General features: G+C 34.2%; 5 protein-coding genes across 6 annotated transcripts; all 5 read right to left on the bottom strand.

The window, feature by feature from the left end:
- Window positions 1-2,462: 2,462 nt before the first annotated feature.
- LOC112007185 (ubiquitin-conjugating enzyme E2 11) lies at window positions 2,463-5,236 on the bottom strand. 2 transcript variants are annotated; one of them, XM_024039490.2, is made up of 3 exons: window positions 5,013-5,236; window positions 3,834-4,093; window positions 2,463-2,955 (listed from the first exon to the last, which is right to left on the bottom strand). In XM_024039490.2, exons 1-3 carry the CDS (start codon window positions 5,137-5,139, stop codon window positions 2,659-2,661), a joined length of 684 nt encoding a protein of 227 aa, XP_023895258.1. In that variant the 5' UTR covers window positions 5,140-5,236; the 3' UTR covers window positions 2,463-2,658. The 2 variants fall into 2 exon arrangements, with proteins under 2 accessions (XP_023895258.1, XP_023895261.2); XM_024039493.2 differs by lacking the exon at window positions 5,013-5,236 and adding an exon at window positions 4,418-4,744.
- Window positions 5,237-7,838: 2,602 nt separating this feature from the next.
- On the bottom strand, window positions 7,839-9,450 carry LOC136068098 (ubiquitin-conjugating enzyme E2 11-like). Its single transcript, XM_065774793.1, has 2 exons — window positions 9,330-9,450; window positions 7,839-8,140 (listed from the first exon to the last, which is right to left on the bottom strand). Exons 1-2 carry the CDS (start codon window positions 9,435-9,437, stop codon window positions 7,853-7,855), a joined length of 396 nt encoding a protein of 131 aa, XP_065630865.1. The 5' UTR covers window positions 9,438-9,450; the 3' UTR covers window positions 7,839-7,852.
- A 27-nt stretch (window positions 9,451-9,477) lies between these two features.
- Window positions 9,478-10,702, bottom strand: LOC112007196 (uncharacterized). The gene is made up of 3 exons (XM_065774758.1): window positions 10,576-10,702; window positions 9,722-10,005; window positions 9,478-9,501 (listed from the first exon to the last, which is right to left on the bottom strand). The coding sequence occupies exons 1-3, from the start codon at window positions 10,700-10,702 to the stop codon at window positions 9,478-9,480; spliced, it is 435 nt and encodes a 144-aa protein (XP_065630830.1).
- Window positions 10,703-13,322: 2,620 nt separating this feature from the next.
- LOC136068089 (uncharacterized) lies at window positions 13,323-13,898 on the bottom strand. Its single transcript, XM_065774757.1, has one exon. The coding sequence runs from the start codon at window positions 13,896-13,898 to the stop codon at window positions 13,323-13,325; it is 576 nt and encodes a 191-aa protein (XP_065630829.1).
- Window positions 13,899-19,095: 5,197 nt separating this feature from the next.
- On the bottom strand, window positions 19,096-21,318 carry LOC112007195 (ubiquitin-conjugating enzyme E2 11). The gene is made up of 2 exons (XM_024039501.2): window positions 21,129-21,318; window positions 19,096-19,618 (listed from the first exon to the last, which is right to left on the bottom strand). Exons 1-2 carry the CDS (start codon window positions 21,234-21,236, stop codon window positions 19,361-19,363), a joined length of 366 nt encoding a protein of 121 aa, XP_023895269.2. The 5' UTR covers window positions 21,237-21,318; the 3' UTR covers window positions 19,096-19,360.
- Window positions 21,319-25,787: the final 4,469 nt, after the last annotated feature.

Below are 25,787 nucleotides of genomic sequence, written 5' to 3'. Positions count from 1 at the left end.
ATTGCATATTTTTAGGTGATTCCTTAATCTCTTGGAAGTCCAAGAAACAATCTATAGTGTCTAGGTCTTCAGCTGAGGCAGAATACAGAGCTATGGCTGTAACTGTATGTGAACTGACTTGGCTGCTATCATTGTTAAAGGATTTGGAAATTTGGCATCCTCAGCCTGCTCTTCTGTTTTGTGACAATCAAGCAGCTATTTATATTGGAGAAAACCCTGTGTTTCATGAGAGAACCAAACACATAGAGGTTGATTGTCATGTTGTTAGAGATAAGGTGCAAAACAATGTAATTAGGCTATTTTTCACTCCCACACACACTCAGCTGGCAGATTTACTCACTAAGGCTCTTAACAGTTCACAGTTAAGACATTTGTTAAGTAAAATGAATATTATGAACATCCATGTTTCAGCTTCTCTTCCTCAAAGGGAATGTATAATCTTAGATGGTGATAGATCAGTTGCAAAGAAAGCAAATGCAGATGCAAGCAGCAAATTAGATTCTCATCTTGAGGGGGAATGTCAAAGCTTGAAGGAAAATGAGAGCATTTCAAGATGAGGTTTCAGATTAGGCAGAGAGGCAGAGTATTGGGGCAGAGTATACATGTATTGATGAGGATTGCCCAAACGGCCTGTAGCTTTCTGCAGTAGTATAATCAGTTTATATTGTAGTTTTCTGTTGTAAATGTAGTTAGTTTATTTGTATTGACACGTGTAAGGTGATGATCATTTGAGTGTTGTCATGATCAGATGGTGGGAAGTTGATCTGTGTAACTTGGAATTGGTTAGAGGTGGTTAGATTATTTTCTTTGTTCTTTAGACTATATATATAATCTTTCTGTAATGACTTTGTTTTTAATCAATCAATTCAGATATTTTCTCACAAAGCTTCAGTTCTTGATTCTCTTTCTTTCTCTCTCTCTCTTTCTAGTTTCACTGTGTTTGTTACACTCTGTTTTCTTATACTCAATTAGACAGTGGCTCAAAATTAAAGGTATGGAGAAAATTCAAGATTGAGCTATATCCATAACACATTAACACATGCAATGCACACCAACTTGTGGTTTTCCCTCTACCCATTATGTACTCCATTTTACATTTTTATTTATATGTTTTAAATATTAACAAGTTAACATTAAATATCATCAAGATTAAGTGTTGGTATCTCTCTCTCTCTCTCTCAAAAAAAAAAAAAAGTGTTGGTAATTCAATCAAGAGCCTTGTGGCTTAATGAGACTATCCAGTTATCTTATCAAGGAGAACTTGAGTTCAATTTCTCTTCTCCCACTTATTACAATTTGCAAGGAGAAAAAAAATTGTTAATTCAAGTTTATCAAAATTTACCAAATTGGGGCATTTAGCATCCACTCTCTCCAAATAAAATAAAGTAAAAGTTATAAAAATTCAAAGAGACAACAAAAGAAAGAGTAACATGATTACAAATGAGTTAGTATGAAAATCCCACGTTGGCTCTATTGAGCATATGATAAAATTCTCCAATGACATACATACAGAGAACATATTTAATTCTTCTATAAAAGAATCATTTTTAATGTGAAATTGCCTGATTGTATAAGACCCCAAACTAATTAGGTAAATAATTGCCAAGCAGATTAAGCAATCAAAAAGCACCGCAACCATATAACTGAGTTAATTTGCAACTTATCATTTGGGCACAAATTTTCGTTCATCTAATTTTTTGTTTGTACACTTACATTTGTGGGTCCCTAATTTTATCATTTTATGCTCCTTGAGAAATTGTGACCAATCAATTGCGCTTATGTAGCTTACGGTAGCATATTTCTTGGTCCAGATTCTTTCTTTTTCTTCATATTGAATTCTTTGATTCTTGAAGATGTGAACAATTTCAAAATTAGTTTTTCAGTTTATGAGTAAACAAGCTCGAGGTAGGGAAAATCATGATTTTACTCAGAATGCCTTAATAATTATTTACAATCTAAACAAATCAGAAAAATGAAAGAGGAAGAAACATACACCCGATTTTATTATTTTGAGATGAGAAGATTTGAAGATGCATCATTTTTTATGAAATACAGTTGCATGTTGATGGTCAAATAACTATTATATTTTGGAAAGATCTTAAAATAATTTTTGAATTATGATTTGTATGGTGATGTAGTTTATTTTGATACTACGTACTAACCTAATAAAAACTATTGCCCATTGGCACCTAAAATTGAAGTGAATCATCATAGACAAACAATATATAAACCTCACAATTATTCTCAAAAAAATAAAAATAAAATAAACCTCACAATTGTGTGAATTCTATATATTGTGAGAGTATATATTGAGGCACAAGATACATTCTTCCGTCCCAAGATCTTTCTTAGCAGTAAATTATAGTACATACATCCATATAAGATTTATGATTACAAATGATTTTCGGGTATGAAGATGTAATGCTGTCTCTTCTAAGTCCCATAACAAAATTGAAAGGATACAATCTTCTAATAAATATTTAATCATTTAATGTCAAACCATCCTATAGTTTAAAATACCAAACATATTAGGTAATAATTGCAAAACCAATATTAAAATGCACCACAGCCACTTACTTGAGTTCATTTGCTATTTGCCCAGGGTTTTGTAACTCAACTAACATCTCCTAGTGTTTCCAATAAAGACATCCAGGATTGTTAGTCCACCAATTTTGTTGGTTCCAAAATTTTATTGTTCTTGAGAAATCGTGACCAATCTATTGCGCTTTCCCGGCTTGCAGTAGCATATTTCTTGGTCCAGTCTCTTGCATTTTCATCATATTGAATTCTCTGAGTCTTATACATTTGAGCAATCTCACAATCAATTGGGTCATCAGGTTCAGGGTTGGAGAAGCGAGCATAGATAACTAGGAGAAGTTGGAAGATGGTACGTGATGGGCACCATGATTTCTCAACACATACCCTGCCATCTCGGCCAATGTTTGGGTGGTAAACCTGCATTTTGCATGCCAATAGAGTATATAGTTAACTTTAATTGTCGGGAAAAAAAAAAAAAAAACACAAATTTTAGTGTGTTGGCCAATACACTTACATGGGTGAATTTAATTAGAAAACTTAAACATTTAGCACCTAAGAAAAAACTGTAATAAAGTTTGATCCTTAAAAAAAAACCAAAGCATGGTTAATCAACTTATCAATGATTATATGTATATATATATATATATATATCTTATCTATGATTACTATAAGAAGCACAAAATTGTTAGGAACTGACATTACTCACAATTAATGAAAATATTGTGTATTGGCTTTGGATCTATGCTACATGCATAAAGATCTCTAAAACTACCAGCTTAAGAATTCCATAGGATGATCTGAAATAAGCACAGGTTACAGATAAGATACAAAATTATAAAAAGTAACGAAAAACGTGTAGTAGTTTTCAATAGTATGCCAATTTATTACTCTCAAATAGCAGTCTCAAATTTTAGAAGTGAGGGAAGACAAGAACATAACATCGGATATGTACGCACAGGCAAAACAAGCAAAAACATATCTTCTATGATTTACCATCAGATAAATGGACATGCATAGTTCCATACCAAAGGCTATAGTAGAATTTGATCAAAGACTAGTCTTCTATGTTTTGTTATCCACATTGGTTTTCAGTTTTACCATTATTATTATTATTACTATTCATTTTTTTTTTCCTATGCAGCACAAGTTTTAATGGCAAAAAAAATACATGCGATTCACCTTGACTAATCTGTTATTTCCATAGCCGATCCCAAAAAAATTAGGATTAAGGCTTAATTCACAAGCTTCAACTCAAAATAATCAAAAATTAACAAAGTGAAGGCTGTCAGTATTACCTTGGTTAGGAATTTGACCTCGGGGGGCTGAAATGGATGATCATGAGACAAATAGATTTTTAAGAGGAAGACCCCATCAGCATAAGGGGTATCTTTGGGACCAATCATGATGGCCTCCCAGTGGAAGAGGCTGTCAACAAGCTCAGCTTTGCAACCTTTAAAAGTCTCTATCTGAAAATTCTTGTAGTCCCACACAATTCTCCTAGTAGCTCTTGTATTTGCAGTTCTCAACAAAGAGAAATTCTTCCCCCAAATGTCAGCTGTTAGATCAAGGAAATAACAACTGGTGTGAGAGAACTAGATTCATTTTCACAATTATTTTAACTGTAAAGATCGTGTCTTTCTCAAGAGTTTACACATGACATTATTGATATGATACTGTACTCACAAATGAACAGAATAAAACAAAATGAAAAAATGTGACCAAGTTTCACTGTGCCGTGTTCAAGCTTAATCTAACATCCTACCCATTAAGAAACTAAAAAATAGAACTCTTTTACTGTCTTACATAACATTATAATTGACCATTAATTCTGCACCAGAGATATATATATATATATATATAATGGCTAGAGAAGATTTACCAATAAGTAATCGCCAAGTGGTACAAACAAGACTACATCTCCCAAGATCCTTTGTGTTCATGGAGCGTCTAAATATAAGTTCCATGAGTTCTCGTGGTAGGTTGGACCATGAACATGAATCCATGGAAAGAAAGAAGAAGCTCAAACCTCAACTCAAAATTTGGTTACAATATGATTGGCTAGTTTCTGTGGCATTCAAACTGACTTTAGAGAATTTAAGAAATGGGATAGGCGGATAGGTATATAGCTAGTAACTTCTGTATGAAGGAAATTAGTAAAGTGCAGAGCCCCAATTAAAAATCAAGCAGTGAAGTCAGTCAAGGCATTCCCATTACTTCACAATCTAAAGTCTAAAGTTGTGAAGTCAGTCAAGGCATATTTCAATGAAATTATTAGAGTTTAACTACCAATGGGCATGAAAGAACCTTTTATTTATTTATTTATTTTTTATACTAAAAAATAGAACACTTACATAACAACATAATTGATCATTAATTCTGTAACAAAGTTTTTTTTTTTTTTTTTAAAATAATCTGTGACAAAAAAAGAAAAGCCTCTTCAACTAAACGTAGACAAATGGCTAGAGAAGATTTACCAATAACTAATCTCCAAGTGGTACAAACAAGACTACATCTCGCAAGATCCTTTGAATTAATATTGTTGCGTCTAAATACACGATCAGTAAGTTCTCCGGGTAGATTGGACCATAAACAGGAATCCATTAGAGCAAGAAAGAGAAAGCTCAACTCTCAAACTCAAAATCTTGTGGTGGCAAATTTAGTAATCAATAATCAATGTTGTTGTTTACAAACTGACTTTTGAGAAGTTAGGAAAGTGCAGAGCTCCTACCAAAAAGTCAAGTAGTGATGAATAACAATGAGGCATATTCCCATGAAGTTACTTTTTATGTTGATTTATTTATAGATATTTTTGGACCAAGATTTTGATTAAATAGATAATGAAGAATATTGCTAAGAGCAATAACTTTATATTGCAGAAAGGTCCAAAATGTCATGAGCTGGAAGCCCATTTTACATCAATATCATAATGGACACCAGACTCAATTCTTACCTTATTATTCTCATCTTAAACAGTAATTTGGTCTTGCATTAGAAGGTGTTCTAATTTGTACTTTTCATATAAATTAATGTTAAGTAGGCTTTTGAGTTTTGACACATCAATATTTTGCAAAATTGAGTCAATTGGCATGCAGCTATTCTCTCCAAATACATTGTTATGTAAATAGTACCTTAGGACTCAAATTAATAACAATAATTAAGTAGAAAATTAAATAATAAATAAGCACAAAGAACACAAGAATTTACATGGTTTAGCAAACTGCCTATTTCCACCGCAAAAATCAGCTACATTGCTAGGGTTTTTTTTTTTTTTTTTACACTAACTTTATATTGCAGAAAGGTCCAAAATGTCATGAGCTGGAAGCCCATTTTACATCAATATCATAATGGACACCAGACTCAATTCTTACCCTATTATTCTCATCTTAAACAGTAATTTGGTCTTGCATTAGAAGGTGTTCTAATTTGTACTTTTCATATAAATTAATGTTAAGTAGGCTTTTGAGTTTTGACACATCAATATTTTGCAAAATTGAGGCAATTGGCATGCAGCTATTCTCTCCAAATAAATTGTTATGTAAATAGTATTTTAGGACTCAAATTAATAACAATAATTAAGTAGAAAATTAAATAATAAATAAACACAAAAAACACAAGAATTTACATGGTTTAGTATACTGCCTATTTCCACCGCAAAAATCAGCTACATTGCTAGGGTTTTTTTTTTTTTTTTGGGAATTCTTCTCTTTTCTATATGGCTTGCGGCTAGGTTATTGGAGCACTCACCAATCAACCTTGATCTGCCGCAACACTCACCTAAAATTACAACAGAGCCAAAAGGCTTGATATATATATATATATATGTATTCCCTTTTGTATTCGGTCAACTTCGGTTGGAAATACAAGTCACGGCCCAACGTCAACATAAATCAAGTCAAGTAAAACAAAAAGTTATTTATTTATTTATTTATTTTTACAAAGAACAAAAAGTTAAAATTGAATATGAAGAACTCATTTAGCTCTTTTCTAACCCTATGATAAAATTGAAAAGAAATAGATAGAGAAAGCATATTTAATATCAAATTATCTGACACAAGTATAAAGCACCGTAGATTCCAGTTAGCTTAACTGCGTTAACTGGTAAAGTCTCTAATACTCCCTCCGTCTCATATTTTTTGTACTCTATTCCATTTTGAGATGTCTCAAAATATTGTCCTGTTTCTAAAATAAAAGTCATTAATTTACTAATGTTCCTATTATACCCCTATTAATTTACTAATTTAATTTTTTAATAAATTTTTTTAAGGGTAGTTTTGGTAACCTATACATTTTTAAAAGGTAGACAAGATAATAAATGATGTTCCCTTAAAAAGTTTGACTTTTCAAACAAGACAAAAATATTGGACGGAGGGAGTAGTTGATTTAGAGATCTGAGGTACTAAAAAGTTGCTAAAAAATTGTGTAAAAGGTACTGAAAAGTTGATTAAAATAATTTTTAAATGCTGAAAAGTTGATTAAAGTGTTGACAAGTTGCTGAGGTGTGCAATAAGTTTGGTACCAAAGTCAACAATCATGGCACAGCTGAGAAAGAAAAAATAAAAGAAAAAAGAGCCTGAAACACGCAACAATGTAAAATGTAGCCGCAGACGCCACTTTACTTTCTATCCAAACGCTCAGAAAGAATTATCATTAAGAGCAAACACTATATATTGAAACTCTCTCCCTCAACTAACCAAAAAAAAAAAAGCACCAAATTGATTGGGTAATAATTGCTAAGCAGACTAATCAATTAAAAAGCACCCTAATCAATTAAAAAGCACCCTGCAATCTTCAGAGTTAATTTGCAAGTTATTTTTGGACATTTTTTTAGGGAATATATATTATATATAGATATATGTAAGTACAGAGTCTATATTAAAATTGGAATCATAACAAAACAAGGAGTACCAAAGGAAATCAAAATACAAGATCAAAAGCTAGGACATTGTCAAAATAAACAACCGCGATTCAGATGAGTTCCCCACAGTCCTGCTAGTTTGCCTATGCATCTATTGGCTTCTCTATATATACATGAACTACTGCTACTTGACATTGTTTAGCTTTTTAATGTCCTGCAATCAAAAACCAAAACAGCATACCATGGAGGCACCAATTTGATTCATTCTTCTTTTCCACCTATTCTTGTGGTTCCAAAATCTTATGGTCCACGAGAAACTGTGACCAGTCTATTGCACTATTCTGTCTTGCAGTAGCGTATTTCTTGGTCCAGGCTCTTGCCTTTTGTTCATATTGGATTCTCTGAGTCCTATAGAAGCATACCATGGAGGCACCAATTTGATTCATTCTTCTTTTCCACCTATTCTTGTGGTTCCAAAATCTTATGGTCCACGAGAAACTGTGACCAGTCTATTGCACTATTCTGTCTTGCAGTAGCGTATTTCTTGGTCCAGGCTCTTGCCTTTTGTTCATATTGGATTCTCTGAGTCCTATAGATGTGAGCAATCTCAAAATCAAGGGGGTCCTCATGATCAGGGTTGGAGAAGAGCGCGTAGATTACTCGGATAATGTTTGAAATGGACATTGCTGCGCACCATGATCTCTCAAGACATAAGCAGCCATCTTGGCCAATGTTCGGGTGATACACCTGCATTTCATACATACATGCTCACTGATATATCATTTAATCAAAACAAAGCCTAGTCAATCAACTTATCAATGATTATTTAAAGAAGCAAAAATGGCTAGGAAGTGGCATGACTATCAATATTAATGAAAAGATTATGTATTCATTTAGTGTCTGTTTGGGTTAGCAATTTGAAATATGCATTTTGAAAAAATAGCTATTTCAAAAGAAATGTTGAAAATGAGATTTCTAAAAACACAAAAATTTGTGAAAAGTATTACTGCTGTAAAAAACTATGTTGCAAAAACACAATTTTGCATTAAAATTTGCGTATTTGAAAAAGCATCATGAGTCACAATTTGAAAACACACTCCATAGGAGGATCTGAAACTAGCAGCTGAAAAATTCCTTACTCTATAGGAGGATCTTAAATTTGCAATGGTAATGCATAAGAAATGAAAAATTAGAAAATAAGGAAAACTGAAAAACATGTCAGTTTCTTAAGTATGCCAATTTACACTCCAATGGAAACCACAATTTTAGAAGCGAGGGAAGATGAAAAAATAGAAAATGGGATATCTAGGTACAGGCAAAACAAGAACGTGTCAGAAATCAAGGCAAAAACAATCAGAAAAATGGTTACTTGATCAAATACCCATGTAACTTATCAGTCAAGAAAGAGAAAATGAAAAGAACACTAACTGGTTGAAAGGAGAGAGCCTATTATGTTCATGTTGTACCATCAGATAAATGGACTTGTATACCTGAGGGCTAAGATTCCAGTAGAATTTGATTAAAGACATGGAAACTCCCCTGGTTTCCCTTCGGAAATAAAAAAGAGAAAGGCGCAGAGCAGTTCAATGTTTTTCACGATACAGATTATATTTGTTATATTATAATGAAATTCAACTGCCTTCTATTAAGACATAGGAACTAAAATGAAAGCCTTTTTTGGAGGATCACCTTTCATTGCAATATAAAAAATATAATCTGTATCAGGAATAACATAAACCATAACTGATCCTCCAAAAGTGGCTTTTATTTTTATTTAGCTTAAATTCTTCTAAATTTAATTCTAGGCTTATTATTACTCCAATTGTCTTCCATGTTTCGCCATTCATATTGGCTTTCAGTTTTATCAATACAACTACAAATTTGTTCCATGCATCAAACAATCATAATTTAAGCTAGGGAAGGCTGTCAATATTACCTTGGTTTGGAATGTGATTTCAGGAGGCTCAAACGGGTATTTCTTAGAGAAATGGATGTTTAAGAGGAAAACTCCACCAGCATAAAGGCTATTTTGGGGTCCAATCATGATTGCCCCCCAATGGAAACCTTTTTTGGAGGATCACCTTTCATTGCAATATAAAAAATATAATCTGTATCAGGAATAACATAAACCATAACTGATCCTCCAAAAGTGGCTTTTATTTTTATTTAGCTTAAATTCTTCTAAATTTAATTCTAGGCTTATTATTACTCCAATTGTCTTCCATGTTTCGCCATTCATATTGGCTTTCAGTTTTATCAATACAGCTACAAATTTGTTCCATGCATAAAACAATCATAATTTAAGAAAGGGAAGGCTGTCAATATTACCTTGGTTTGGAATGTGATTTCAGGAGGCTCAAACGGGTATTTCTTAGAGAAATGGATGTTTAAGAGGAAAACTCCACCAGCATAAAGGCTATTTTGGGGTCCAATCATGATTGCCCCCCAATGGAAAAGGCTCTCAACAAGCCTAGCTTTGCAACCTTTTGGAGGGTCCATCTGGAACTTCTCATACTCCCTCAGAATTCTCCTACTAGGATTTTTAAATGCAGGTCTCAACAAAGATAGTTTCTTCCCCCAAATATCAACTGTTATATCACCAAATTTGCAGTCTAGGTGAGTAATTTAACAATGAAAAAAAAGGAAATAACAATGGATGAGATTCTTAAATTCTCTTATTTTAAAATAGGTTGCATGAAAAAGTTGTACAAAAAAGAAAGGTGAAATTAAAATAATTTGTTACTTTGAAAAAGTGCAATTCAATCTGCAGTACCAATAGAACTCTCAGATAATTGATCCTACCAATTGATCATTAAGAAAATGCCAAAATTTGACCAAGTTTCACTGTGCCTTGCCAAACCCATGTAGAAAAACCCTTATGAAAAGCTACTATATTATATCAAAATGAAAACATTAACAGATTAAAGAGTTAAAGCACCCCAATTGATTAGAGTTTCACTACCTAGGAAAAAAAAAACAAAAAAACAAAAACAGAGACATATTTCTCTTCACTACTAATGAAATAGAACCCTCAGATGATATTAAGTTGATCAATAATAATTATGTCACAAAAAAATTCAAAGAAATTTTTTCTTCAATTAATTCTCTAAATAATCAAATGTAATCAAACAAGCATGCACAAATTACAAAGGGTAGAGAGAGAGAAACAAACATGTATATACCAATAATGTTTCGCCAATTAGTACAGACAAGACTGCATCTTGCAAGATCCTTCGAGTCCATTGGCCTTCTGAATATTCGGTCGATGAGTTCTCTTGGTAGATTGGACCATGATGAACATAGCGCCATTGGAAGAAAGAAGAAGCTCAGGACTCAAGTTTGTTCGTGAACACACACGTTTGGCACCATTGGGTGGTTGTTATGGCGTGGGCGTTTACGAACTGACTGACTTCTGAGTCAAAAAGAGAGTTTCAGATCATATCAGATCTTTTTATATATATATATATATATATATTTAATTTCATAATAAAGATTAAATAATTAAATGTATTATTTTTAAGGCTAACTGCTCCCTAAAGCCTAGGGATAAAAATTTTAGAACTAAAATTTTATTTTTTTATTTTTTTATTTTAAGAAAAAAGATTGAACTTTTATTAGGAAACTGGTGAAACATCGTGTGTTTATTTGGTCTAATAAAATAATGTTATATCATTTATATTATGTCGTATTATTTTTGTAGTTTAAAAAATTTTAAATAATTAAAATAAAAATTTTTAAAAAGTCTTTTTTTCAAATTCATTTTTTTTATTCGAATATTCGTAGTTAAGAGTTGTAGTTAATTTTGTATTGTTCTTGCAAACTTGTTTGGAAAGGGCAAAGGGGGCCAATTTTATTTTACAAGAATTTTTTTATTAAAAAAAAAAATCTATTTTACATTAACCTATTTGGTAAAAATATAATTGGTTTTTTTTTTTTTAAGTTCTAAGAAAATTAATATACATGTGGGACACCACTTAATTGATTTAGATCATATTATGTTATTTTTTTAAAAAAATTGCCTTTGTTTAACACGTTAGTGTATGTACTCTCCAAAAACCGACAAAAAACACAATTGATAGGAATAGACGTCTTAGACTCTATAGGGGGTGATAATTCACGTAGGAGTGTTGAGTGTGCCAGTAGGCTCAGGACTTCATTGGCTCAGCGGGACGGTACAGACAAATTTAGGGCTTATGAAGGATTTTTTTTTTTTTTTTCCTTTTTTTAGAAACTTTTATGAAAGAGTACGACCCATCGTCGTTAAGTAAGATGAGTGAGATGAGGTAATTAATTTATGAGGGGTAATATTTTTATAATATTTTCACAATAAATTATAAGTAGTAAGTTGTTATTAGTTTTAATTTTTTTTTAAGAGAGAAACTTTCTCATGATTCATTAGATAGCAATAGAGTCAAGATACACGGCTTGCACTACACGTGGAGGGGTCTCCTCTAGCTAGATTACATCATGTGACACATTTTGCATGCTTAGCTAATAAGTGGGCTACTGTATTGACACTCCTTTTAGTAAACTGAACTTGTGATCATCCAAAAGCTTGTAGCAAACAAAGCACGTCCTGCAGAATATGGCCAACACAAGATGACAGATTTCTCTTCCTCGCTAGCGCAGTTATGACCGATTGGTTGTCTCCTTCAACCATCATCTCCCTAAATCCACACTCCAAAGAAAACTCCACTGCACGTCTACATGCGAGAATTTCAACTTCCTCACTGCATGACACCAGTGGGCCCTTGCCTGAAAATGCAGCCATAACCTCGCCTCGATCATTCCGAATAATAGCTCCGAAACCTGAAGCGTCTTCCTCCTTAAATATCGCCGCATCGAAATTTAGTTTGAATCGGTTCAGGGGTGGTGGCTTCCAACTAGTCGGGTTCGTGCTTGGTGAACTTGTGGCTAAACGGGATTAAGCATGCTGAAATTCATCAATATAGTCTTCCACCCTTCTATTTAGAACTCCAGGTGCCTGCAGCTGTTTCCCATGTATCAAAGCATTTCTTTGATTCCAAATTGTCCAAGCCTGCATTAGAAATAATTCTAGCTCATCAATAGTGAGCCTAGCCATCAGCTCCTCCCATAGTTGTAACATATCCTCTGGACCCACATGGCACTTCTGTAATCTAACTGAACAACCAGACCATATGTCCTGCGCCACACCACAGTTCCATAATGCTTGGATTTCAGTTTCTGGTTCCGTCTTGCAAGCTTCACAGCGGTTGTCTGTAATGATCCTTTTCTTCGACAGGTTTACCTGAGTTGGCAATATGCCACGGCACGCTCGCCAACCAAAGACCTTAATTTTGTTTGGTATCTTTAGCTTCCATAGGGTCTTCCACACCTCTCCTCCCACAACTCCCTTAGAACATTCAGTCCAGTTCAGCTCCTTCCAAGCTTTTTATGCCTCTCGATACCTCGACTTTACTGAATACACACCTAATTTCTCACCACTCCAAATCACTGTATCAGTTATATTTCTGTAGCTTAAAGGTACACGCAAAATGGCTTCAGCATCCTCACGGTGGAACTTCTGCCAAATGACTTCACGGTCCCAACCTCTAGAATCCAGATCTATCAACTCAGTAACCATCATCCCTTCTTCAATGTTGGATGTTGGATGGAGCACTCTATTTGTAATATGGTTTGGAATCCAAGCCTCATTAAGAACCCGAATATGGCACCCATTACCTACTCTCCAGTATGTCCCTCTTTTCAAAATATATTTTGCTACCATGATGCTCTTCCATGTGTAGGAGCTGTTTGGCGAATTAGTAGCCTCCAAAAACTGACCTCGTGGAAAATACCGAGCTTTCAAGCATTGAAATAGCAAAGAATCTTGATCTTGCATCAACCTCCAACCTTGTTTGGCAAGCATTGCTAAATTGAATTGGTGTAGATCCTTGAATCCCATCCCTCATTCTCTTTTTGGTCTGGTAAGTTTGTCCCAGCTTAGCCAATGAATCTTCCTCTCATTCTCAACCTGTGCCCACCAAAATCGTGCACACATAGATTGAAGCTCCTCACATAATTTAACCAGCAACTGAAAGACACTCATAATGTACGTTGGAATTGATTGAGCCACGGCCTTGATTAAAACCTTCTTTCCTGCTTTTGATAGAATTTTTCCTTTCCATCCTTGAAGTTTTTTCCACACTCTATCTTTCAGAAAAGAAAAGGTGTGGTATTTACTCCTCCCTACCAAAGTTGGTAGCCCCAAATAGGCCTCAAACCTCTCCACTTCACTCACACCAAGCATGGCTTTGATTAACTCCCTTTTATGAGATGACGTATTGCTACTAAAATAGATTGAAGACTTCTCCATATTTATACACTGACTCGAGGCTTCCGCATATAACTTCAGAATCTCCAGTATCTCCTGTGTCTCTTTCTCCGAAGCTTGACAAAATAAAAGAGAATCATTAGCAAACAAGAGATGTGAGATTTTTGGGGCTATCCTGCAAATAGAAACACCATGGATATGTCCCTCCATTTCTACTTTCTGCAAAAGAGATGTGAAACCTTCTGCACATAAGAGAAATAAATAGGGTGATAAGGGATCTCCCTGCCGGAGACCTCTTTTAGGAATAATCATACCATATGGTTTGCCATTAATCAGTATAGAAAAGGAGGTTGTGGAAATACAGCTCATCACTCTATCAACCCAACATCCTGGGAGACCCAATTTAAGCATAATCTGCTTCAGGAAACTTCATTCCACCGTGTCATAGGCTTTGCTCACATCCAACTTCAAAACTAGATTCCCTGTTTTACCCTTTTTCTGGCTATGCATTGTGTGTAATGCTTCATTTGCCATAAGAACATTGTCTGTGATTAATCTCCCAAGAACAAAAGCACTTTGTGTTGGAGTAATAATCTGAGGTAATACCTGTTTCAATCTGTTTACCAGCACCTTTGCAATAATTTTGCAAATAACATTACAAAGGCTAATGGGTCTAAAATCAGACATTTTAACAGGATTTTTGATTTTTGGGATGAGTACAATATGGGTATGATTTAGTTCAGGCAACATATGGCCATTATTAAGAAATTCAAGAATAGCAGACACAACAGTATCACCAACAATATGCCAAAATTTTTGGTAAAAAAGGGCATTCATACCATCAGGTCCAGGCACCTTAGTAGGTTCCATTTGAAATAAAGCTGCTTTTATTTCATCTTCATTGGTCAGAATCTGTTGCATTTCACTAGTCACCCTCTTTGGTATGGCTTCAAGGCACTCCTCAATTCTTGTACATAGTCCCATGGAGAATAAATTGCTAAAGTACTGCAGTGCCACGTCTGCCACACTTTCAATATCTTCCACCCAATTATCATGTGTGTCCATAATTCCTTGGATAAGATTTTTCTGTCTGCGTTGGGATGCTTTTAGGTGAAAAAATTTTGAATTTTTATCACCGTGTTTAATCCAATTAACCCTTGATCTCTAGGCCCAATAAATTTCCTACTTTCTAAGCCATTCATCCAACTCCTTACTAGCTTGGAGGAGTTCACTTCTATTTTGTTGAGTTGGTGGAGCCCGGTTAAGGCCCTTAATTCTTTTCTGTAAGTTTTTTATTTCTTTCGTGCCTGGAGTAGTTTTAGATGCACCCCACACAAGCAACTTCGAAGCACATCCACCAATCTTCTTTCTAACTGCTTCTAAGGCTGAAGAATCTCCTTCTCCATCCTAAATCACCTGCTCACATCCGTCCCAAAGCAACCATACTTCTTCAAACTTAAAGCCACGTTTTCCTTTATGGCTATGTTTCAGAGGTTCCTTGTTTTGAAGTATTAGAGGTAGGTGGTCTGATGTATGCGACATAATATGAGTCACAATAGTTCCAGGAAATTTAGACCTCCACACCTGGTTCGCAACCGCTCTGTCCAGTCGTTCTTTTATGTTAGCTATCCCTGGTCGCCGGTTATCCCAAGTGAATGGATATCCAATGAAACCTAAGTCCACCAAATTACAATGTTCCAAGGCTGCACAGAATGCATCCAATTGTCAGGGAGGAGCTGGTCTGTAACTTAGTTTTTCTGACGAGCTTAACATCTTGTTGAAATCACTTATACACATCCAAGCACCATCAACTAGAGAGCAAATATGAGAAAGGAGAGCCCAAGATTTATACCGTTCTTGTGTTTCCGGCCACCCGTAAAAATCAGTCAGTACCCACTAAAAACCATCACTTTCAGTCACCGTCGTTGAAATTTGGTTGTCTGAGAACTTAAAAACGTCGAGTCCGATATCTTCCTTACATATCATAGCCAGTCCACCACCTAAACCCGGTTTTTTAACAACAAACTTGTTTTTATAGGGTAGTTCCTTGCACCAATAATTTACACCTTCCCTGTCCAGTTTAGTTTCCATGAGGAAACAAATAGAAGGAGCTTGTTCCTTCACTATTTTGCGAAGGTTTCGAACTGTCCAAGGGTTCCCAAGTCCTTGGCAGTTCCAGCTGAGTATTTTCATTGTTCCCGGCAAGGGTGGTCATGCATCCCTGCCGATGTAGAGTCTAAATCACTATCATCAATATCAACTTTGGCTCTTTTCTGAGACTATGTTACAGACCTTGTTTTGCAGCTCAAAAACAGAGGATCTTCAACAGACTGTTTCCCCAACATAGTCAAGCTATTAGATTTATTTGACTCATTCGGCCTAACCTCCATTCTGTTAAACCGAGTCCACTTAGCCATTTGTTTATTGGGCCGTGAGATAGACAAGCCTGCTTCTTTATTTCCTTCCTCAAGCCCATTATCTTTGTCTACGTTCAAGTTTATATCCAAATCCTCCCCATGCATTAAACTCGGTATGTGTTCAGCCATGCATTTACTCACCTGCGTGATTTCCTCCATAGCAGGTGGTTGAATATCTGTAACGGCTCCGTGAATCTCGTTATTGCCAAGTTCATTTGTGCGCACGTTATTGGGAGCGAAAACCCTAGCCGTCATCTTCGCCATTGCTCCCATCCCACTCCTCCCCGCTACTTGGTTGTCTTCTTCTTCACCCAACTCATCACCATGTGGAGCATTCCGCCGACGTGAAGGGGATCTATTTCTCCCATTGGATGCCCTTAGCCAGTCCCCGTATTGGTATTCCATATTGGTAGACTTCTTAGATTCTTCATAGTGTGCTTGGCAGTGTTTGAGATCATGCCATAGGACCCCACAAAAATGGCAGAACATCAGCAGCCTTTCATACTTATAGTCAACCCAATGCCTCTTTCCATTCGACCCCATTAGAAATCCACCTCTACGGATGGGTTTGGAAATGGGTAATGCAACCTTAACTCGTAACAAAAGGTTTTGTTCATCAGTCCGTTGTCGTCATTCAACTTCCTCAACGACATCCATCTTATTCCCTATCTCCGTTGCCACCTTTGAGGCCATCATATCGAAAGGCACGCCCCATATCTGAATCCACATTAAAGCATGCTCCAAGACGACATTTTTAGCACTCATTCCTACCTTCCACCGAGTGAGCATCAAAAGTTGGTTATCAAAACTCCACGGCCCCCTTCGGAGAATACGGTCAAGGTCATATTCAGAATGGAACTTGAATTGAAACAGGTTGGAACCCACCTCCAATATTCGCAAGTCCTTGTCTAACCCCTATGCTTTCCGAAGAGTATTTTTTGCAGCTTTTTGATTGTACGGCTTACACGTAAGAAATTTTCCTATCAGGCTTAATGCGCAGCTATCAATTTCCTCTGATCTACCTTCCTCCGAAACCTGTATTTCTTCTTCTTCCTCAGACATCAACTTTAGGTTTACCGTACTATTAACAACATCTTCAGCCATAGTTGTTTTCTTAAGCACTAATGAGCAGCCAACACAATGTGATACCAAAAGTGGTTTATGGGACAAGTAGTTGATAGAGAGATAAAGAGGATTAGAGAGTTTAGAAAAGATGGAAAAAGCCCTAGGGAAATCGCAGGGAGATAAGGCTCGTTTTCACGAGAGGAAGAGCTCCTACAAGAGGAGAGTACACCATTATCGATCAAGATATTGTTACTAGCTTGTTTTGCATTTAAAAAAAAAAAAAAAAAGTCATTTTTCAAAAAACATTTTCCATAAAACTATCTCATTTTTCTATGTTTGGTGGCACCTTTAAATGAATTGAAAAAAAATCTCATAACTTCTTTTATTTAGTTTGCTGTGAGATAGAGTTATTTTCCAAAAAAAAAATTAGTAGAAAACAAATTCTTAAAATAAGCCAAACTTTTTATGTTGACCAAAGATAGTTTTCTTTTAACTAATTTATTCTAATGCTACAAAACACTGGAAAAAATTATCCTTACAAAATGTTTTTCATCCAGAATTGTTGGAACCATCTCAAAAATTCTTATTAGTAGCCACAAATAAATTTTTTTTTAAAATAATTCTTATTATAACTATCCGACTATTAGTTTTGTTTTTGTTTTTGTTTTTGTTTTTTTTTTTGTTTTTTTTTTCTACTGAATAAACTTCAGTATTATTAATCAAAGAAGAAAAAACAAAATAAAAATGCTTATTTATTTTACGTACATCATCCAAATCTCTTTTGATTTATATTGTATTAATTCTGAGTCCTTTTTAATCTAGGCAAATTCTTTCTCTTTCTTAAGCTTTTCAAAAAGAGAGATTTCTACTTTAGAGAGGGGTTTTATATAATTTCTTCCATAATTAAGAATTCCTAAAAAAATTAAATATTTTTTATCTATAAGATTTTCAGTTAATTTTCTTATTTTAGAAATTATTTGTTCTTGTAGTTTGAAATCTGATTGATATAAAATTAAGCCTAAGATTTCTATAGATTACTTTTTTACCTCAAATTTCATATCAGTACCCCAAAAAAAAAAAAAAATATCGTTGAAATTGTTGGGCCTAAAGGCCCTGACCTAAATTATATGTTGAGTGGGCATGAGCATGGTGAATAGAACAGTTGTTGAGTGCACAGTGGATTTCGGCCTTAATTAATCCAGTTTGGGCTGAACGCACAAGTATTGTGCTTAAACCAAGAAGGTATATGGTGAACCATGTAGTCCAACTCAGCTCCCATCACTAATGGACCCAACTCCTATCAACTCTAGTGTCATCCTAGACTCAAATCCATCTAAGGCCCAATTTCTTTTATGCATGTAGAACTTGTGAGGAGCGAGTTCAAAATCATTGTGCAACGGAGAAAATAACATCAGGATGAGTGATGGTGTTACTTCAAATATTGTGGATTCATTAGATTCACTAACTATAGGGATCTGAGAGATGCACAATGTTCAAAAAATTGTGTAAGAATATTGATAATCTTTTCTTAATACAAATTAACCAAATCTTGGGCTATGAAATGAATTGGGCACACCAGGGGCAACTTGATAGGTTTTGGAAATACCATGTTAAGGCATGGAGTTACTATTCATGAGGATGATTTTTTTTTTTTTTTTTTTGGAATCAAAAGTATAATTTGAATGTGAAGATTTGCTTAAAAAAAAAGGGGGGGGGGGGAGGGGGGGGGGAAATCATATGGCTACAATACATCAATTTCCATATTTCCCCATCTTCTTAGTGAAGTTTCTTTTGCACTAGTTGGATGGCACTCTTCAAATAACTTAATAAACAAATTAAAAATAGTAGAAGTAATAAATCTTCAAAGAGAGATCAAAGAAAGAGCAACATAATCACAAATGAGTTTAGAATAAGAAAAACCCGCAGTGATTATGTTGAGCCCTATGATAAAATTCTTGATGGAAATACACACAAAAAACCTATTTAATGTCAAACTGCCTAATTGTATAAAACATAGGTAATATTCGGAAACATAGGTAATATTCGGAAAGCAATTAGTCAATTAAAAGGAACCACAACCATATAACTAAGTTAATTTGCAACTTATCTTTGGGCACAGAGTTTCATTCTTCTAATATTTGTTTGTACACCTACATTGGTGTCTCCCCAATTTTATGCTCCTTTGAGAAACTATGACCAATCGGTCCAATCCATTGCACTTATTTGGCTTGCAGTAGCAAATTTCTTGGTCCAGGCTCTTGCTTTTTCTTCAAACTGAATTCTTTGAGTCTTACAGATGTGAGCAATCTCGAAATCAATAGGGTCATCAGGATCAGGGTCATTGAAGCGAGCATAGATTACTAGGAGAACATGTGAAATGGTTGTTGCTGGGCTCCATAATCTCTCCAGACATAACCTGCCTTGCTGGTCAATGTTTGGGTGATAAACCTACAAAGTTGCACAATGATATCATTAAAACAAAATCAAATCATGATCAATCAGCTTATCAACTATTATAGTTAATGAAAGACTAACAAATTATATTCCTACAGTTTACAATAATTTAAATATTACACCCTAAACTTTCAAAATTTTAATTTACTCCCCCAATGTTAGGTATTATTTGGATCTGCTCCCTTCTGTCAATTCGTTGTGTCTAGCTTTTCATGAACTGCCAAATGGACACCCCTACGACACCTTCTATATTTGAATTTGTTTTGATTTTACACCCTCTATGTGTGTGTTTGTTTTGATTTTGCATTCTTTATGTTTGAGATTGTTTTGACTTTGCACTCTCTATGTTTGGGTTTTTTTTTTTATTTTTTTTATTTTTTTTAATATATATTAATTTTAAACTTAATGGATAGGGGAATTAATGAGAGGGAATAAATCTAAACAATCCCTAATGCTAGGGGATTAGATCAATTTTTTGAAACTTTGGAGGTAAAATCAAACTTATTCCAAATTTTAGGGGTGTAATTTGGAATTTAGTCTTAATAAAATGATTGTGTCGTGGTTTTGGCTCTTAGCACTAAACTACTCATGCATAAAGATCTTTTAAGCTACAAGCTTAAGAATCCCATAGGAAGGTCTCAAATAAGCACACGAGATAAATAAAACAACAAAAACCAAGTTTTAATCCCTTTATTCCTCAAAAAAAAGTTTTAATCCCCAAAATTTGGAGTCGGCTAAAGATCCTCAACAAATTAATCAACATTTATTACAAGTATTCTTTTCCATCATTTTATCAAAGTCACACTCTTTAACTTCTTAATTAGTATGTCATTTTTTTTTAATTAATTAATTTTTTTTTTTATAACCTCTGCCAATGTTAAGAAGCAAGAATTGGACAATAAGGAAAAATATTAGTATGCTCCCATTTACTCTTCCATAGCAATTACAATTGTTAGAAGCCACGGAAGACAAAAACAGAAATTGGGGGTTAAAAAGAAGGCTACCTTTGCAAATTAAAAGGAAAGGCATGAAGAATTTTTTGCTATACCTGATATTTTTTGCTATACCTGATACGGATCACAATTGTTATACTTGTATTGAAAGATAACTGCCTTCTATGAAGTTAAGGTGATCCTCCAGAAGGCTTTAATTATTTATTTTATTATTTATAGCCTAATTTCTTTTGAACTTACTTTATGTTTATTATTGCTCCAATTTTTTGTTCTATGATCTATTATCCACATGAGTGGTGTTTATTATACACCCAAAAGCAACTGTAATTGTGATTTGAAGTCACGATTTTCAAGTTAGAAATTGTCAATTGCATTTTGGGGTATGTAAAATTACGTAAAACAGTTTGTGTGTAACAAGTTTAATCCTATCCACATTTGATCTCAATATTGTCAGTAAAATTTTATATTACAAGGTTCATTTCTAGTTATGAAGACAATTGAAGCAAATAATCAAATTTTAACAAAGGGAAGGCTGTCAAATGTCAATATACCTTGGTTTGGAACGTGACTTTGGGAGCTCTGAATGGGTATTCATAATAGAAATGGATGTCTAAGAGAAAGACTCCACCAGCATAAGGGCTACTTTGGGGACCAACCATGATTCCTTCCCAATGGAACGGGCTATCAATAAACCTAACTCTGCAACCTTCTGGAGGATCTCTCTGGAACTTCTGGTACTCATTTAGAACTCTCTTATTAATGAACCCACTTGCTGAACTCCACAAAGATAAATTCTTGCCCCAAATATTAGCTGTTAGACCACCAAATCAGCAGTTTTAGTGACTGATTGCTTCTTCCCAAACATACTTCCCCTTTTTGATTCTGAAACTAATTTTCTCAAATCTCAAATTTTCCCGAAAAATCTTCGCAGGAGCCGTTTGCTAGGTGAGAAAATATGCTAGTCAAGTCTGGCTAGCTCAACCTCAGCCCACTTTGCCACACTACCAATTAAAAAATTAATTAAATAAAATAAAAATAGTAGTATATATAAATTGTTGTGAAGAAAATCCTGTAATAATTTGTATATATATAAAAAATTGAATTCATTTTCGAGACTTCAAAGTTTGAAAGCGCTTTTGACCTGCGCACTCATCTCTGCTTATCGTGTGCATACCTTTTTCGACTTCAGAGCTTAGATCTTGAAGCTCATTGCGAATCACAAACTGATTCAAGCAACAGTGAGCTCTTCGTGTTTTTTTTTTTTGGTACTATTTTTTCTCCGATTTCCAGTTATGGATCAGTCTCTATAGCTCTTCGAATTTTTCAGTTACTGTTAGCTTCACTGAAAAAGATCGCTCTAAAATTCGAACTCTCTATCTCTCTAGCTCTCTCTCTAAGGTACTTTCTTGCATTCTTGTTCTACTTTTCCAATTTTAATTTAAGGAATATAAGGAAGTGAAATTTTTGTTTGGTTGCTCGGAAAATGGAGGAAAAGAAAATAAAGTGATGCTTTTCTGGGATCTTTCTTTTTCTTTGCTTTTATTATCAGAAAAATGAAAAATCGGCTATTTTTGGGCTTAGTTGAGTGGTAAAGTTTCTGATTTTGTTTGAACAATCTTCTTAGGTTTCGAACTCCTATTTCTGTCATTTTCCGCTACTTTCTTAGTAACCAAACAGGGAAAGATTTGGACTTTTTTGTTGTTGGTGAAAGTAATTTTGTCATCTTTAGTTTTGCTCTTCTGGAAATTTATAATTTTTGTTATTTATTTAAATTTTAGATGGGTTTAGTTGGTATTAGTGAATTTATCCATTTAGACCCATCTAATTAAATAACCAAATGGGTCTTTATTCATTTAACCCAAATATTTAAATTGATTGGGTTAAGACTTATCCAAATAAAACGAATAATGGGTGGGTTAATAGATATGGATAAAATTGCCACCCTTAAAGCTAGATTAATTAATGCCAAAGTCTACTGTGTACTCAATAATTTGTTCTCTTCTATGAAAATAGTGTTAAAATTTTCTTAATATGGTTATTAACAATAGCCCAAAGGGCACCCATAATATGACTCATATTCATATACTGCTTCTTTGTGTCTTGAAGTATTCCCAAGGTCCATCCTGCGGAGAGAACCAAGCCTAACTCTCCTCCCCAGTTGAAGAGCTTTGTGCCAAGTCAAAGGCACCTGTAGGCTACAATCATCTTTTGTTATTTCTCACATCAAAAGCTTTACAATTAAAACTCAACTATTAAAGTTGTACTTTCTGCAGTAATACCAAATGATTCTATATACATCACTTGGTTTTGTAGCTCAATATAAGACTGAGATATGAAATTGCTAGGTATTGCACCTGGTGCATTGGCTCAATTCTCTCTCACAAAAAGTTCTACTCTGTACTTTTTAAATTTTACTTTAAACTTGTGTATAACTTTTGGTTTTTTTGATTTTTTTTGGTCATTAGTATCATTTTTGTCAGTGGATTAAAAAGAATTTATTCTTCTCATCCAATCATCCTCAAGAATGATGTAATGTCATGGAAAAGGTTTCACGACTTGACTTCTTCCTATATATATATATAATATTTTTTAGATAGGACTAGGAGTTTTGCATTTTCCTTCATAGAAAAGCTTTCCTAGTAAGGCTAGTATTATTTCATTGAAACTCTATTGTTTGTCTTAGCTCATAAATTCCATTAATGCCATAGAAACAAACAAACCATATTTAGAATTTAGAATCTAGATTAAAGCTTTGCATTTTCCTTCATAGAGAAGTTATCCAACTGCTACTTGTCATATTTTGTGAACTCTGTCTTAGTTCATAAATTCCCATTCCCTAAAATCCAACAAATTATACTGGTAACCAAACCTGCCCTCAAATTTTAAGCTTGAGCTTCTTTTGTATTTCAATGGCTCAACGTTCATGGTCTGACCTACCAAGAGATCTCATCGGTCGTATATTTAGACGCCACTTGAATATAAGGAGGATAGACCCAAAGGATCTTGCAAGATGTAGCCTTGTCTGTACTACTTGGAGATGCGTTATTGGTAATACCATCTTAGAGTCTTTCTATTATTAAGGTTTTCTTGAATTATAAGATCGTTATGTTTATAGGCTATTATTTGGATTCATGATTAAGGTAAGTCTTTAAAACAGAAAAACAAGTTTGTAGTTCGATTAATGTTTTCGTATTGATCTAACTGATTGTACTTTTCCAAGAGCCTTTCCTATATGTGGTTTGGAAATTGGGTTGAAGTTGTTCACTTGTTCAAGCCAGAGAAAATTGATCATTTTATCCATTTTCATTAGGATGTTTTTATAAGAGCTCAGATAAATGTAGTCTAATTCATCATCTTTGTGTAGACTCTCACTAGTTTTTATTTCATTTTCTTCTTTTCATTATTAATAGACAAGGCTACATCTTGCAAGATCCTTTGGGTCTATCCTCCTTATATTCAAGTGGCGTCTAAATATACGACCGATGAGATCTCTTGGTAGGTCAGACCATGAACGTTGAGCCATTGAAATACAAAAGAAGCTCAAGCTTAAAATTTGAGGGGCAGGTTTGGTTACCAGTATAATTTGTTGGATTTTAGGGAATGGGAATTTATGAACTAAGACAGAGTTTCACAAAATATGACAAGTAGCAGTTGGATAACTTCTCTATGAAGGAAAATGCAAAGCTTTAATCTAGATTCTAAATTCTAAATATGGTTTGTTTGTTTCTATGGCATTAATGGAATTTATGAGCTAAGACAAACAATAGAGTTTCAATGAAATAATACTAGCCTTACTAGGAAAGCTTTTCTATGAAGGAAAATGCAAAACTCCTAGTCCTATCTAAAAAATTTATATATATATATATATAGGAAGAAGTCAAGTCGTGAAACCTTTTTCCATGACATTACATCATTCTTGAGGATGATTGGATGAGAAGAATAAATTCTTTTTAATCCACTGACAAAAATGATACTAATGACCAAAAAAAACAAAAAAACCAAAAGTTACACACAAGTTTAAAGTAAAATTTAAAAAGTACAGAGTAGAACTTTTTGTGAGAGAGAATTGAGCCAATGCACCAGGTGCAATACCTAGCAATTTCATATCTCAGTCTTATATTGAGCTACAAAACCAAGTGATGTATATAGAATCATTTGATATTATTGCAGAAAGTACAACTTTAATAGTTGAGTTTTAATTGTAAAGCTTTTGATGTGAGAAATAACAAAAGATGATTGTAGCCTACAGGTGCCTTTGACTTGGGCACAAAGCTCTTCAAGTGGGGAGGAGAGTTAGGCTTGGTTCTCTCCGCAGGATGGACCTTGGGAATACTTCAAGACACAAAGAAGCAGTATATGAATATGGATCATATTAGTGGGTTCCCTTTGGGCTATTGTTAATAAACTATATTAAGAAAATTTTAACACCACTCTCATAGAAGAGAACAAATTATTGAGTACACAGTAGACTTTGGCATTAATTAATCTAGCTTTAAGGGTGGCAATTTTTATCCATATCTATTAACCCACCCATTATTCGTTTTATTTGGATAAGTCTTAACCCAATCAATTTAAATATTTGGGTTAAATGAATAAAGACCCATTTGGTTATTTAATTAGATGGGTCTAAATGGATAAATTCACTAATACCAACTAAACCCATCTAAAATTTAAATAAATAACAAAAATTATAAATTTCCAGAAGAGCAAAACTAAAGATGACAAAATTACTTTCACCAACAACAAAAAAGTCCAAATCTTTCCCTGTTTGGTTACTAAGAAAGTAGCGGAAAATGACAGAAATAGGAGTTCGAAACCTAAGAAGATTGTTCAAACAAAATCAGAAACTTTACCACTCAACTAAGCCCAAAAATAGCCGATTTTTCATTTTTCTGATAATAAAAGCAAAGAAAAAGAAAAGATCCCAGAAAAGCATCACTTTATTTTCTTTTCCTCCATTTTCCGAGCAACCAAACAAAAATTTCACTTCCTTATATTCCCTTAAATTAAAATTGGAAAAGTAGAACAAGAATGCAAGAAAGTACCTTAGAGAGAGAGCTAGAGAGATAGAGAGTTCGAATTTTTAGAGCGATCTGTTTTCAGTGAAGCTAACAGTAACTGAAAAATTCGAAGAGCTATAGAGACTGATCCATAACTGGAAATCGGAGAAACAATAGTACCAAAAAAAAAAAATTTTTTTATTTTTTTTA

The sequence above is a fragment of the Quercus suber genome, unplaced genomic scaffold, assembly GCF_002906115.3.
Source record: "Quercus suber isolate HL8 unplaced genomic scaffold, Cork oak 2.0 scaffold_98, whole genome shotgun sequence".
In the NCBI taxonomy this organism is placed as follows: Eukaryota; Viridiplantae; Streptophyta; class Magnoliopsida; order Fagales; family Fagaceae; genus Quercus; species Quercus suber.
The sequence above is the reverse complement of the archived record's forward strand: the minus strand, read 5'-3'. Positions and strand labels throughout refer to the sequence as shown.